Source organism: Dreissena polymorpha, chromosome 7, assembly GCF_020536995.1.
Source record: "Dreissena polymorpha isolate Duluth1 chromosome 7, UMN_Dpol_1.0, whole genome shotgun sequence".
NCBI classification, from domain to species: domain Eukaryota; kingdom Metazoa; phylum Mollusca; class Bivalvia; order Myida; family Dreissenidae; genus Dreissena; species Dreissena polymorpha.
In genome coordinates, this window is record NC_068361.1 from 4,901,877 (window position 1) to 4,919,028 (window position 17,152).

General features: G+C 35.9%; 1 protein-coding gene and 1 long non-coding RNA gene across 2 annotated transcripts in view; both read right to left on the reverse strand.

Moving 5' to 3' along the window:
• The window catches only part of LOC127837371 (target of rapamycin complex 2 subunit MAPKAP1-like), a 57,736-nt gene that overhangs the window by 36,857 nt on the left and 3,727 nt on the right, over positions 1-17,152 (reverse strand). Inside the window, exons 5-8 of the mRNA XM_052364360.1 lie at positions 14,144-14,298; positions 12,350-12,519; positions 11,032-11,205; positions 6,653-6,762 (exon numbers count right to left, since the gene is read on the reverse strand). Of these exons, the coding sequence (XP_052220320.1) occupies positions 6,653-6,762; positions 11,032-11,205; positions 12,350-12,519; positions 14,144-14,298 (609 nt within the window). The remainder of the gene's footprint in view (positions 1-6,652; positions 6,763-11,031; positions 11,206-12,349; positions 12,520-14,143; positions 14,299-17,152) is intronic.
• LOC127837395 (uncharacterized) lies at positions 5,663-6,490 on the reverse strand. The gene is made up of 3 exons (XR_008029261.1): positions 6,371-6,490; positions 6,096-6,243; positions 5,663-5,894 (listed from the first exon to the last, which is right to left on the reverse strand). It is a non-coding gene; the product is annotated as an uncharacterized LOC127837395 (long non-coding RNA).

The following is a 17,152-nucleotide window of genomic DNA, read 5'->3' on the forward strand; positions in this document are numbered from 1 at the left end:
AGGATAAATAAGAATACCCTGGCAGAAGTGTACAATTAATATCTGAAGATTTTTAAATACTTTTGTTTGTTGCTGGTTAGATTTGACACTAAATGTTCTGTAATTAATGGTTTTCATTGATGTTCTCAGTTAATGCAAGGCAGTCCCTCCACCAAACCAGTACAAACTGCATTCTTAAATTAATTGTTTGATAATTAAGCCAGTCTGAACAGGCTAGTCATGACTGACACTTTCCGCCTAGACTTGTTATTTGCTAAAAAGAACCCTCAATTAACCCTTTGCATGCTGGGAAATTTGTCGTCTGCTAAATTGTTGTCTGCTGAATTCTTTTAATTAGCATTTTTTGTGATTTTGTTCAAAGAATAACTATAAGAATAGCAATCTGGATCCAAACTGTTTGCAAAAGCCTTTAAAATTCGGTTCCAGCGCTGAAAGGGATAGGGAAGATTCAATAAAGTTTGCAGGACACAGAGATCAAATACAACAGAAAGGCAAAATACTTTGTCTGATTTGGGTCATTTGGATATGATAGGATGAAAATTGTTGCAGAGCATACCGGTAGATAAGAGACTAAATGACACACAGAAAAAGCAAACCAATAGTTATAGTGGACAGTTCAAGCTGCAATTCTGATTAATCAAGAACATGCTTTTACACGGATTTGTTTGTGTGTTTCCTGCCTTTTACTAACTTTCAAACTTTCCCAAAATGGTTATCAATAATGCAGGTAAAACATGTTTACTGTTTGCTTTGGACCCATGTACATGCATATTATTAACAAGGATTTAATTACCTGACACAATGAAATGGTTATTTTGCATCTTGCAATATACATGTATAATATAAATGGTTGTTTTTAACAAGTTTGTCTTTATGGATACTACATACTGTCACAAGGACAGATTTGGACCGGTTTTTATTGTTTTAACCCTTTACCACTTACATATGTATGTTCACGCCTTTGTAGTCGCTTAGGAAAATAATTTTAATTTAACACCTTTCTTACTAGATTCAAATTTTTAAGGCTTCATTTCCAACCCTTAGGTACTGATGAGCAGCAAACAGCAATAAACCTGAACATTCTGGGAGTTACTCACAGGCTGTTCTGGTTTTAATGTTGTTTGCACATAGCTATTTTCACTTTGCTTCTGAGAGGGGAAGGGTTTAAACATTGATAGGTTCTATATAATATAAGAATTCAAACTTTAGATTAATAGATGTCATATATTTTAATTAGCAGTTTGTTTACAGTTTGTATGATAAGTATTAATGATCATTCTGCAGGTATGCTAGTGTATTCCTCTCTTAGATTATAGAAATTGTTATTCACAGATTAAAGCAGTAAATACATGTCAATTTCGTAATGTGTATAATAAATTATATAGAAATACAATTTAAACATTTAGTCAGAAACTTGCAGAAATCCACACCAGACCATTTTTGCAAAACTATTACCGTGATAATTTATGTATACATTTTTAATTAAATCAGATTGTTAAAAATTTATTCAGTGTTTGTGTTGAGTCAGATTGAAATCAGATTCACGAAGCCATTCTCAAAAATGCAGAGAAAATACCCCTGCGAAAATACCTTGCCAATCAATAAACATCTTTGTAAACCAAAACCCTATAATAATACTATTGGTTTTCTGTCACAATCAAAGGTTTTCTCTATTGCTTGTATTTATCTGCATAAAACCACTTAATATGCAATAAATTCTAGGTAACACCATCATAAATTAAAAGGGTTAAGTGTTTCCATATAATTAACCTTAATCCCCCAATTGGTTCTTTTAGTTTTTGACAAGTATTGGAGAGTTTATTGTTAAGCTTCCAACAATGAATATTTCTCCTTGCCTGGGGTAACTTGTTATATTAATAAAAAAGATAATCTTACAAATGCAACCGTTTTTATCAACTTAAAACTATTTTACTTTAGCAGGCCTGTAAAGTATTATTTGGACAACAACTTATATTTGTATAAAATACATTTTTCATTTCAGGTTTACACAAATAAGGCCTATGTGTTGAGCAAACATTCATTAAATACATAACTCTTTCAGTGCTGAAACTGAATTTTGAAGTCCTTTGCAAACAGCTTGGATCCAGATGAGACGCCACAGAACGTGGCGTCTCATCAGGATCCAAACTGTTTGCTATTCTGATAGAAATCTTTGAAAAAAAATCGAAGAAAGTGCTAATTTTATAAATTCTGCAGACGAAATTTTAGCAGACGACAAATTTCCCAGCATGCAAAGGGTTAATACAAGTACATGTATACTAATCTTTACCCTTGGGACATATGGTTTACATTCATTCCAAAACATGGCTGCTATTAGGACTGAACACAAAGAGGGATATTTTATCTGGATTTATTTTGGAACATTATTACACTGTCTGTCTATAGCCATGATACATTTTATCAGACAGTCAGACAGCTGTAATATCAACAAACACAGATCTTAATTAGAAGATAGATTCATAAATCGGATAATAAAGTGTTATCTTGCATTGTCATAGATTTGTACACCCTACAAACAATGAGCAATATTGACAACAATCAATATTATCAATACATTGAAATTTAAGTGTTGTAAAACATACAGTTCCTAGTAATAAGAACTGTACACTGTAACTCCAATATAGCGCGGTCAATAGGGTCCAAGCCGCGAAACAGCGTTATAACGGATCCGCGTTATAGGTTTTGAGCTCATTTACTGCAGGGCACTATAAAAAAAACAGGTATAGAATAGCCTATCATATAGGTCATGTATATTGCCATGCTGTGTTGACGCAAACACATGCATATAAACCGAATCTTATCGATAACAGTATACATACCGCTTTTCGTATGTGCACATTTATCCTATAATCCAATAAAATTGCAACATCACTTAAAAAATAATAATCTTGAACATTAATGATGATATATGTTTAAGAAAATCGTAAACACAACTGTACGCATATATGCCATTTTCAGAAGTGTTAAGAGCACAGTGCATTATGGGGCAGAGCTTTCATTGGACGAGCGACTTTAAATTTAGATTGAATGCAATACGACTTATGTACAAAAAAATGTTTTATTGCTTCATACGCATGCAAAAAAACGTGTTTCCCGGGGACTTTCTGATACCGCGCGAAAATGAAAGTGAAACTCTGTTAACAATTACCAGTACACTGCGTTCGCATGTAAATAAATCATATGCATTATTTAATTTCTTATACACGAACTGAAAGATTAAAGGACATAATACTAGAATGATAATGAAATGACAGAAATAGTTGTTTTATACAGTAGGCAGTATATTTCACAGCCGCTCATTTAATATAGTCAAACTGCAACCATATCAAAGTAAGAATGTTTCAATCGTTTTGAATTACTTTAATTGTATAACTATCCCGCTTGCACTTAACTTATGAAAATTATCGCACTGAACCGCTCTGATGAGGAATACATGTAATAAACACTGACACGCGAGTTTTTCACACCTTTATTGACATTACACAACAGATTAACACCAATTAGCTGTCCGTGTTGTTTAACCTCGAGGGGATTATAATCGGTTCAACGGACGGTTGAATAAAGCAATCAACACGTGATTGCCGCCATCTTTGAATTGTCTGAAAATGCATGAAGTTGCATAATACGGATTTGAATCAGAAATCAAATGGAAGGTTGGAGAAAGAATGGGATCCAAGCACCCTCCGCGTTATATTGGATTGAGCTTTATAACGGAGCGCGTTATATTGGAGTTACAGTGTAATGCTAAGTTTAATCATATGAATACAGTCCATCCTATTTGATGGCAACAACTACATTTATATAGAATCTGAATTATATTGTGTTATATTTATCTATATTATGTACACAAAATGGCGAAAACATTTTACAAGTGGCGAAATTTACTAGTGACAACTTTTTTTAGCCAGCAGGAATAATACGTTGTTACCTCAAAATAATTTGATTAACAAGTTACAATCAAACCAACAAATTATAAAGAACATTAATTGAAGAGCAAATAAACAAATAATAAAGTGTGGTAAAAAAATAAAAAGTATGTCAAACATTGTAAACAAATAAAGAAGAGTTGAAACCCTCGTTAAAATACAACTCCATTTGTTACAAAGACAGTAGATTAAAAGTACATTCATTCTATTCCTTGTGTCACATCTCAAGGTATATGAGTCATGTTTTAGAAATACTGCTATTAATGCACCGGCGTAGCCTGTCAACCCAGATTAGCCTGTGCAATGTAATGGTTTGATGTAACTTTACATTTTGACATAGTTCTTACTTCTATATGCATCATTATTGCTTTACCATAGTGTTTTTTTTCTTGTACTTTTCACATACTTTCTGTTGCTTGTTTGTGTTTTTTGTTGCATTATTCCAAGACAATATGCGTTATAATGTGAAGCCACTTTAATACAATTATTTATATTGCTTTGCTATGTCAACGTGATCTTTAACCTTAAATACATAATCACTCTTCACTGTTAATGTACTAATTTTAATAAGCATAATGTAAACCAACTGAAATTGATCTTGCAAAGAAAGTTATGTTTGTGTATGTAATGTGTATGAATATGTTCATGTTTATTGTAAACCTTGTAAATAAAAGTGTAAAAAAAAAGAAAAAGAAAAAGATTACCCTGCGCAGATTGCACAAGCTAATTAGGGACGCCACTCTTCACTTGTATGGATTTTTCGGTTAATAGGAAGTGTCTTCTACACAAAAATCTACTTTAAGTGGAAAGTATTTTCCCTGATTAGCCTGTACTGACTGCACAGGCTAATATGGGATGAAGCTTTGTGCACATGCATTAAACCTTTCAGTACGGGAACCGAATTTTGAAGGCCTTTGCAAACAGTTTGGATCCAGATGAGACGCCACAGAACGTGGCGTCTCATCAGGATCCAAACTGTTTGCTAATCGGATAGTATTCTTTGAAAAAAAAAATCGAAGAAAATGCTAATTTTAGAAATTCAGCAGACGACATTTTAGCAGAAGACAAATTTCCCAGCATGCAAAGGGTTAAACCTTGTTTTCCAAGAGTGTGCCTCAAACAACTCTGTGTGGCGGTATGCACCTTGGCATCTCCTATAGAGTGTGCCTCAAACAACTCTGTGTGGCGGTATACACCTTGGCATCTCATATACCATTATCAGACTAATAAGTGGCCTGTGCCTCAAACAACTCTGAGTGGCGGTATGCACCTTGGCATCTCCTATAGAGTGTGCCTCAAACAACTCTGTGTGGCGGTATACACCTTGGCATCTCATATACCATTATCAGACTAATAAGTGGCCTGTGCCTCAAACAACTCTGTGTGGCGGTATACACCTTGGCATCTCCTATACCATTATCAGACTAATAAGTGGCCTGTGCCTCAAACAACTCTGTGTGGCGGTATACACCTTGGCATCTCCTATACCATTATCAGACTAATAAGTGGCCTGTGCCTCAAACAACTCTGTGTGGCGGTATGCACCTTGGCATCTCCTATAGAGTGTGCCTCAAACAACTCTGTGTGGCGGTATACACCTTGGCATCTCATATACCATTATCAGACTAATAAGTGGCCTGTGCCTCAAACAACTCTGTGTGGCGGTATACACCTTGGCATCTCCTATACCATTATCAGACTAATAAGTGGCCTGTGCCTCAAACAACTCTGTGTGGCGGTATACACCTTGGCATCTCCTATACCATTATCAGACTAATAAGTGGCCTGTGCCTCAAACAACTCTGTGTGGCGGTATGCACCTTGGCATCTCCTATAGAGTGTGCCTCAAACAACTCTGTGTGGCGGTATACACCTTGGCATCTCCTATACCATTATCAGACTAATAAGTGGCCTGTGCCTCAAACAACTCTGTGTGGCGGTATACACCTTGGCATCTCCTATACCATTATGAGACTAATAAGTGGCCTGTGCCTCAAACAACTCTGTGTGGCGGTATACACCTTGGCATCTCCTATAGAGTGTGCCTCAAACAACTCTGTGTGGCGGTATACACCTTGTCATCTCCTATACCATTATCAGACTAATAAGTGGCCTGTGCCTCAAACAACTCTGTGTGGCGGTAAACACCTTGGCATCTCCTATACCATTATCAGACTAATAAGTGGCCTGTGCCTCAAACAACTCTGTGTGGCGGTATACACCTTGGCATCTCCTATACCATTATCAGACTAATAAGTGGCCTGTGCCTCAAACAACTCTGTGTGGCGGTATACACCTTGGCATCTCCTATAGAGTGTGCCTCAAACAACTCTGTGTGGCGGTATACACCTTGTCATCTCCTATACCATTATCAGACTAATAAGTGGCCTGTGCCTCAAACAACTCTGTTTGGCGGTATACACCTTGGCATCTCCTATACCATTATCAGACTAATAAGTGGCCTGTGCCTCAAACAACTCTGTGTGGCGGTATACACCTTGGCATCTCCTATAGAGTGTGCCTCAAACAACTCTGTGTGGCGGTATACACCTTGTCATCTCCTATACCATTATCAGACTAATAAGTGGCCTGTGCCTCAAACAACTCTGTTTGGCGGTATACACCTTGGCATCTCCTATACCATTATCAGACTAATAAGTGGCCAAATGCAATCCAATAATTGTTAAACAAAAACCATTCTTTACCTGGCCTGACTTTGATTTTTCTTCTTTTGAGAACCTTCTCCAAAATTTCTTTCATCAATATGTTGGTGTTGTCAATGGGGAACTTGTTGAAGCCTCTGTGTGGAATGTTGCTGAAAGAGTATAGCACCATACAGAAACACTTCTACTAGCTTTCATGTTTGAAGTTCTCACTTCAAGTGCGTACATTTTACAAGTTTCAGTCATTATAAATCTAGAAGTCCCCGTTTAAAAACCGTAAGTTACAGTAATAAAATTTGGAGGTTCAAGTCATGAAATTACTAGAAGTCCCAGTGTTTTTATTTTAATATAATTTTTAATATTCAAAAAAAAGTTTAATTTATTGAGAATCAAAGTATAATAACACCAATACTATTAATCCCATTATATTTGACATTCATTTTCAAACACATATAAACATGTATGCTCACATAAATCATGTACATGCAGTCATGGCACACATCATGGCTGTCATATATGTAGCCTTATTAACCCATTTATGCCTAGCGTCCTGAAAAAAGGACATTGCAAACAGCGTAGACCCAGATGAGACGCCGCATAATGCAGCGTCTCATCAGGGTCTGCGCTGTTTGCTTAAAGGAATTTCTGTAAGAAATATTCTAAATATAGAAATAAGTATACTAGACATCCCTAATTTTATAAATACATCGATATGATTTAGAAGGATGGGAGAGTCCACTGGGCATAAATGGGTTAAGCTAATTGAAGTTCACAGAAATAACTTTCCTGTGACTTTGCCAGGGGTTGCTGACTGAATCATGTGAATAACCAACTTAAGACTAAATTTTTAAAATGAATTTTAAAAAAGAACAAAAAAGTAATTGTTATACATAGCTTAAGGTGTAAACCATGCAGTGTTAATCACTGAATATATACATTTTTCAAATGAATCTCATTCCTGAAAATCCAGAATGAGCACTCTTTCTATTTGCTTATTAAGCAAAGTGCATTCAATATTGATGATAAATGTGTTGAGAATTTTACACAAACATGTTGCATTTTATTGGAGCACATGTATTTAGTACATTGTGGGACAGAGGTATGGCAATTTAACATGTGCAAATCAAAACACAATGTGTGTGCTTCTCGCATGGGTCATATTTACTAAAAATGACCAATCTACAAGTGAATTTCAATTTTGATTTAATTCAAAATGTAAGGCTATTTTCTGATAACAGTAAGTGGGCAAAATTGAAAATGAAAAAACATGCATTTGTCTGTAAATGTTACAAAATACCAACTTTATACTCGCAGTGTCTTTATTTCAGTTAAACATACTAGTAAGCATGAACCATAAATGGGGTGTTATATACTCAGCACATTTTAAGTTTTAATTGATGGTCATTAAAAATGCAAAGATAATCATGCTCTAAAAAATGCCAGTTAATTAGCTACACAAAGGTCAATCGAACCTGGGAAACAAGGGACAAAATTGTCACAAAACCAGGTTTTCATTGTGAAAAAAAAATCTGATAAAGGGAGAAAACTCAAACTGAACTTTTGAAATGACCAAAAAAAATTAACCCCCTTTGTAAGTTTTTTTTTTTTTTTAAATCTATTTTTAGTCGTGGCGACCTTGACATTGGAGATATTGACGTGATTCTTTCGTGGGACACACCGTCCTATGATGGTGAACAAATGTGTCAAATGATTTTAAAATCTCACAATGAATGACATAGTTATGGCCAGGACAAGCTCATTTATGGCCATTTTTGACCTTTGAACTCAAAGTGTGACCTTGACCTTGGAGATATCGACGTAATTATTTCGCGCGACACACCGTCCAATGATGGTGAACAAATGTGCCAAATGATTTTAAAATCTGACGATGAACGACATAGTTATGGCTCGGACAAGCTCATTTATGGCCATTTTTGACCTTTGAACTCAAAGTGTGACCTTGACCTTGGAGATATCGACGTAATTATTTCGCGCGACACACCGTCCAATGATGGTGAACAAATGTGCCAAATGATTTTAAAATCTGACAATGAACGACATAGTTATGGCCCGGACAAGCTTATTCCGCCAGCCCTCCAGCCAGCCAGCCAGCCCGCCCGCATTCGCCAATCTAATAACCAGTTTTTTCCTTCGGAAAACCTGGTTAAAAACCTACTGCAATCAGGTAATGCTCTCAATAACAGCTTGTTGGATGGCTAGACACACAAATTGTAAAATGGACGTACTAATTCTGTTTTTGTGTGTAAATTACCCCAAGACCTCCATTAAGAAAACAATATGACTGTTTTAAGTAACTTCATCAATTATACAATTGGCTGTATACCTAACTATATCTCTTAAAGAAATAAACTGATCAGCATGTCTTAAAAATATGGGAAAACATAATTAAATTTTGTTTTTTTATTATCAAATTTGTACACATAATATTATAAGCTTATTTTGTTTGTAACTTCAATCATTTCTGCTTTCAACAGTATTACTCAGTCAGCTAACATGGTTTAGTAAGCCTACTTTCAACAATATTACTCAGTCAGCTAACATGGTTTAGTAAGCCTACTTTCAACAATATTACTCAGTCAGCTAACATGGTTTAGTAAGCCTACTTTCAACAGTATTACTCAGTCAGCTAACATGGTTTAGTAAGCCTACAGTATTACTCAGTCAGCTAACATGGTTTAGTAAGCCTACTTACACTTTCCCAGGGATAACTAGTTAACCAGCACTAAGTGCACATACCTATGCCAGTAACTAACAAATACCTCACTTGAATCAGAGGTAAGGTAGAATGGCATGCCAATCACCAAATACAGGCTAAGGATTTGCAGTCCAAGAGCCGTATTCACCAATGTACACATGTACGTAAGTCTCAAATTTTAGACTCAGCCCAAGTTTCTGACTCAGACTCGGGCTTTAAAAAAGATCTTATTGAAGACTATTTCCAAACGTGGTCGTAAATACGAATCCTGGCGTGGTATTCCAGAAGCATCTTAAGTTGAATTTTATTTTTATCCTTAAATTGGGATTTTTTCATAAGTGTTTCATTTCATACTGCAATAGTTAGGCATCGAACATTACATCAAAATAACATCATTATGTCAATGTTATTTTAGGAATACCAAAAAACATGCATGTGTTTATTTAGTAAAGAGATAAAAAAACATTGTAATTTTGAGCTTAAGTGAAAATATTTAAGAAATTACTTAAGATGTTTCTGGAATATGACCCCAGAGTCTGTTTTTTGTAAGTCTGAGTCTTAGTCAAAGTCTGAGTTTATATTTAAGTTTAAGTTTATTATTGCTGAATACGGCTCCAACTCTCTGCTGACTGAGCTACAGCCCAATCATACACTTATAGTCTATTGCACAAGTGTCACCTATCAATAGAAATAAGTGAAACTCCAGCTGCTGGAGCAGTATTGCATTCTTATTATATTCAATTTGTATGTTCTTTATTTACGGCAAGAGACCAATTGCCACAACAGTACGAACAAGAGCTGTCCCCATAGGAAGACATATGCCCCCTAAAAACGCTTTGATAGAAGTTATGAGCATTTTTTGAAACCTAAACGCAGATTTCGAAACCTAAACGCGGACCCTAAGTTCAAGGTGAAGGTCACAGGGGTCAAAATTTGTCTGCGTATGGAAAGGCCTTGTCCATATACACATCTGTACCAATTATGAAGGTTACATCTGAAGAGACATAGAAGTTATGAGCATTTTTCAAAACCTAAACGCTAAGTGTGACAGACAGACGGACAGTCAGACAGACAGACGGACAGACGGAGAGTGCGATCACTATATGCATTCCTTCAGGGGCATAAAAAGCACAATATAAAACAACATACAAACATAGAAGAATAAAGCTGGGGTCACCACCTTGGAAAGGTCAATTCAAAGCATTGGGGGTTTAAACCGGTTTTAAAGCACTCAACTCATCACTTGACCCAGCAATATTCATGATATATATATTAAGTGTAAATAAAATTTAACCTCATAGCCATTTAAATACTAATCAATACCTAACCAGATCTGTTGCATAAAATTTGTAAGCCTACACAGAGTCATTTTGTTACATTGTGCTCATGTATCTGGAGTATTTATTTGGGGGAACTACCCTATTCATAGCTAGTTTTATGAAATAACTCACTATTAAATTTTTCTAATACCATAAGACAGATATACAAGTTGTTGAAAATCAGACCTCCGTACTTTTAATAACATTTAAAGGCCAGAAACATGCACTCAAAGTGTTTTCCAAAATTACATATTGAAAGTTGGAAACAAATGGCTGCAGCAGACTTACACAGAAATGATTACCAATGGAAAGTTGGAAAGAAAGGGCTAAAAGGAATCTACTCAGTAACGATGTAAAGCTGGAAAAAAGGGGTACAGCAAACTTACACAGTAACAATGATGGTCTTCTTGCTGGTGTATGTTGGCACATCTTTCTCCACCAGTGCCAGCTTGGTAAACCCGAACTTAGAGACCGGTTCCCGGCTGTCGAGGCTGGGGAAGTCCACATCCACCTCCCCGTCGTCCTCGGCGATGTGCAGGCAGTACATGTCTATGTTCTCTCTAAGAAGAATACATCATGTTGACTCAAATATTTATTTGTACAGAACATGCTCACATTCGAAATTCAAACTATAAATGTGACTTCAAGAGTGTTAACAAGGTTTTATTAAAGCCAAATAAGGAAAACTGCCCCGCCCCATGGTGGCCATATTTTTCAACGGACCGGAACCATTTTCAAACTTAACCGAGCTCACATTGAGACAAATGTTATGACCAAGTTTCATGAAGATCAGACTATAAATGTGACTTCTAGAGTGTTAACAAGGCTTTAATATAGCCATACAGGCAAAACTGCCCCACCCTCTGGTGGCCATGTTTTTCAATTGACTGGAACCATTTTCAAACTCAGCTGAGATAATATTGGGAAAATGTTCTAACAAAGTTTCATGAAGATTGGACAATAAATATGACTTCTAGTGTGTCAACATGCTTTTTCTTTAATTAGACCTAGTGATCTAGTTTTTAACTTCACATGACCCGGTTATGAACTCGACCAAGATATCATTGGGACAAATCTTCAGACCAAGTTTCATGAAGGTCAGACAATAAATGTCCCCTCTAGAGCGTTAACAAGGCAAAATGTTGACGACGAACGACACACAACGGACGAAAGGTGATACCAAAAGCTCACCATGAGCATGTTGTGCTCAGGTGAGCTAAAACCATATTATCAAACAATTATTCAATTTCAAAACAACTTTTAAAACTATTCTTTCCATTCTATTTCAGCGAAGTAAAATAGGATTAAATTCTGGTGTAATCTTTGTTGGAATTATTTTTTGCACAATACAGGAATTTGTACCTTCAATGGGAAAATCTGTAGATAATTTTTCTTGGGCAGACATCATTTTCAAATACCGATTCACCATAGGCCTAAACCTATTTCGCTCAGATGCAAAGTGAAAGTGGCTTTAAGAAACCCGTAGAAAACTAGAACAGCCTGGAAGTAACTCACAGTCCATCCAGGTCTTATGCTGTTTGCTGCTCATCAGTAACTTTGGGTTCATTAAAATGAAGCCTTTAAAACTTGAATCTAGTAAGTAGGTCTTTAATTTAATTTGATTCTCTTAGGGGCTTCAAAGTGGAAAGGTTCATATCTGAGTGCTAAAAAGGGTTAAATGCTAAGAAATAATCAGACACGTACTGCAAGACAGGTTCGCGCATTTCATTTGTATACTGCCAGCATATGAGACCAACGAGGTCCTGGATCTTGGCACTGGAAACCACGACCACAGACATTGGGTACGACCGGTCCTCAGCGCTGGCCATTGTGAGGAAGATGTCAATCTTCTTTGTTGGTACTCCTACACTGGCCTGAAAGGTTTACTTTTTTGTTTTAACTTTCAATCTTTGTGATGTAATAGTTACCCATACATCACCCATTTTTATTAAAATTCCAATTGTGGCTTCACACTTGAAAAAGGGAGACTTGAAATTCCTATATTAACCTGAACAATATCAGCAAGTAAGCATTTTAGATATAGAGTTTAAAACACTGTAAAAATAATATACTAGTACATACACGTGTATAACAAAACATGTTTGTGAGACACAATGGTCTGTGCCTTACATATGTGGGAAATTAAACAGGTTTAAGTGCTAAAAACACCACACAAATGAAACTACAGTCATCATTAACCCTTTGCATGCTGGGAAATTTGTCGTCTGCTAAAATGTCGTCTGCAGAATTTCTAAAATTAGCATTTTCTTCGATTTTTTTCAAAGAATACTATCAGAATAGCAAACAGTTTGGATCCTGATGAGACGCCACGTTCTCATCTGGATCCAAACTGTTTGCAAAGGCCTTTAAAATTTGATTCCCGCACTGAAAGGGTTAAACTTGAAATACTGCAGAAACAGATTAGTGCCCACATTCTAATTAGCTTGCATCTATAATATTGTCACACAAAAAAAAACAGCGAAAAATACATATTGTCGCTTCATTGCTATAGTGCTCTATCTATTCAAAGATGATTTTTTATATTGCTGTGTTCGTGAGAAGAAGATCTTTAATATGACGTAATCAGATCCAAGATTCAGTCGCCACAGAAGAAGTTTTTCTATTCCATTTTTCTCTATCTCCCACATTTTTACAAATGGGTGAATGCTGTACTGCACCATCTCCGGGACTTAGAGTAGATTTCATACTCAGATTAGCCTATCAATTGCCATACATAACAATTGCAATATCTCCATACATAACAATTGCAATATCTCCATACATAACAATTGCAATATCTCCATACATAACAATTGCAATATCTCCATACATAACAATTGCAATATCTCCATACATAACAATTGCAATATCTCCATACATAACAATTGCAATATCTCCATACATAACAATTGCAATATCTCCATACATAACAATTGCAAATAACATTAACATATAATTTAACATATAATTGACAAAAGTAATTATTTAATTATATTCATATTCTCCATTTGCTGATAAACACTCAGGTATATTTTTGTCACATACGTGCATAAATAGGTGAGAAAATAAAGGTTAAACCTTTAAATGCCTTTTTTTCCAAAAAATGACAATGGTAGTTAGAGCACTAAAGCAATCAAGGGACGATATTACTTCTGAGCCTGCTTGCTCAAAACTTTAACAACCAGTTTAGTTAACAGCCGTTAACCCTTTAATGAGTGTTTTAATTGTAAACAAACTTTACTGCTCCAATAATTTCCACATGTTTGATATTAGCATTGCTTTCAAAATGAATTTTATCTTGGGTCTTAAGTTAACAGACTATTATCTGAACTGGCTATGAAAGCTTTTTACAAATAAACCTTACATTGAAAGGGAAATTTGAAAATTATTATGGAGGGTGGAGAATAAAAAGCTATTTAGCTGAGGAATGGAATCACATTTCTGCCCCAAATAAGGCCTAAAAATCACTTAAATTGCAAAGCAGTTAATGCTACCTACCATCCCATCAAATTTGGCATACTCCAGGAATGGATTATCACCCAGATTTGCGCTGGCTTGGATGAGCTCTGACAGCCTGGAGAGCGCTGGGGATCGATCCTGACCTTCAACTCCATCTATCACCTTCTTCTCGAATAAATGACCTTTCTCGTCCACTGCAAAGGTAAAAAAGATTTGTTTTGGTTAGGTTTAACCCATTTATGCCTAGCGTCTAGAAAAAAGGCCTTGGCAAACAGCGTAGACACAGATGAGACGCTGCATGATCGGGGTCTACGCTGTTTGCTTAAACGAATTTCTGTAAGAAATATTCTAAATATAGAAATAAATATACTAGACATCCCTAATTTTGGAAATAAATTGATCCAATTTAGAAGGATGGGAGAGTCCACTAGGCTTAAATGGGTTAAACATATTTATTTTAGCTTGATATCATCAAAAGCCTAAGGCTAGTTGAAACCTCATGAATCCAATTCCTGGGTAGAGCCAGTGCTTGAGGTCTTTTAGGGAGCTAAAAAGAACACTCCCACTACGGGGATCGAAACCATGACCTCCAATTTGCTAGGCAGACACCATATCTGTTACGCCATGACAACCTACGTAAAGTTAACCCTTTGCATGCTGGGTAATTTGTCGTCTGCTTAAATGTCATCTGCTGAATTTCTAAAATTAGAATTTTCTTTAAAAAATAATAATAAAGAATACTATCAGAATAGCAAACAGTTTGGATCCTGATGAGATGCCAAGTTCTTCAAAATTCTGTTCCAGCACTGAAAGAGTTAAGCTGGGCTGCTTATTGTGTAAGGCTAACTTTCGCGTGAGGCAGGTCATATGTCTTTTATAAGGTTGCAGTAACGTAATGGATATAAAGTCAGCTTTTTGATCAGGGGGTTGTAAGGTTTGATCCCCTTTCTTGGATCCAGTGATTTATTTTGCTAAATACTTGACAGCCTGTGCCCTTTTGGATTGGGAAAAATAGCACGATAAACCATGAAATCGGGGAAAAGGAAACATTATTAATATCATTATAAATAACAGTATTACACTTGTTTTGTTGTGCACGTTTAACTGCATTTTAAAATCAACATTATTAAGTGCTTCAGAATTATATCGCTGTAAGATTAACTCAATAAACCAATTATTGATATAATTGGAAAAGTTTTGCATTATTTGGGGGAAATCTTGAGTATATACATTTTTGGGAAAAATGTTTCTTTTTTGCCATGGGGAAACAGCCTCTAACAGGCTGTAATTTTGGGCAAAAAATTCCCTGGTATCAATCTCAAATTTTCCCCCACAGACACCAAGTACTGGTTCGACTCAGGAAATAGACTCTAGAATGGCTGTAGGATTTTGCTGTTAACAAATTAAAAAATAATTAAGTTTAAACTAACTGAATTTTTAATTAACAAATTTAATTCATGAAAAAAGCTGTAAAATAATATTGGTATTATATAATCATGGTGCAAATGTCTCTACATACAAGAATTGTATAACAGTTAATAACAGTTAATAATAAAAGTGGCAAGTGTTGTCCCCAATAAGCCTGTGCAGACTGCACAAGCTAATCTGGGACAACACTTAACGCACATGCATGAAACCCCTTTTTCACAGACCACGGCTCATATGTTAACTTGTTATATTTTGTTGTTTGAATCATGATGCAAATTAAAGAACAAATTATAGAGCATTTTCGGTCATCTAATACAATAACCAAAAGGACAAATTGCTATTTTAATAGCTGAAGAAGGTACAGAGGTGTATGCATACTACAACCTTAAACATTAATAAATTAAAACATTAAACATGGTCATGTCGCACAATTTAATTTTGACGTTTAACAAATTGAGTCGTGTTCTGAGAAAACTGGGCATAATGCATGTGCATACAGTGTCTTCTCAGATTAGCCTTTGCGGATTGCAGGGACGACACTTTCAGCTTTTATGAAATTTTTCGTTAAAATAATATCTATTCTTTGCATAAAGCCAATTAAGACGGAAAGTGTCGTCCCGGATTAGACTGTGTGGACTGCCCAGGCTAATCTGGGACGACACTTTACGCACATGCATTATGCCCTGTGTTCTCAGAACGCGACACAATTATTTGAATTCAATTAACTTACCACCCCAAGCAAGGTCATCATATCAGTAACCTACACATAAGATTTCAGCCCAAAACCTCCATCAAAACTCAAGCTATTGAGCAGAAAATACCTTTCTATTTATAGCAAATATTTATATTTATAGCAAATAGTGACCTTGAACTGACTGGCAAAAACATGCAAACCCAAACACGTATGGTACCTACACACAGAATGACAATGTAATGTGGTGCTATTCTACGAAATTACCATATTATACTATACTCTGCAGTGCTCCAGCTAGGACTTAATGGAAGAGGGCAGCAACCCGACCGCCCCTAGGTCCCACTCTGCCACCTCGGACCCCCACCATGCCCTTTTCAGATATGATTAGATAATTACTGATACTAAGATATAGACATTGCACAGCAAATTGTATTAGCACTTCAAATTAATTGTCTTAATTTACACTGTGAAGCTGGTTTAATTGATGTAAGGTTCAATGTTTTGCATGAAATAGATGTACATGTAATATCAAATATGTAACACATGTTATATTTAAATAGACCACAATGATAAAACATTGTCCTTTAAAGTGCCCCATTTTTCAAAGGACCACCATGCCCTTTTCAAATCCTAACTGGAACAATACTTTGTGTTGCTATCCTTCCATATTACTATTTACAACAGTACTTTGTCTTGCTTTTTTTTCCAGAAACCTACCACAGTACTGTGTCTTGCTATTTTTTCCTGAGACCTATCACAGTGCTGTGTCTTGCTATTTTTTCCTGAGACCTATCACAGAACTGTGTCTTGCTATTTTTTCCTGAGACCTACCACAGTACTGTGTCTTGCTATTTTTTCCTGAGACTTTCCACTGTTCTGTGTCTTGCTATTTTTTCCTGAGACCTACCACCGTACTGTGTCTTGCT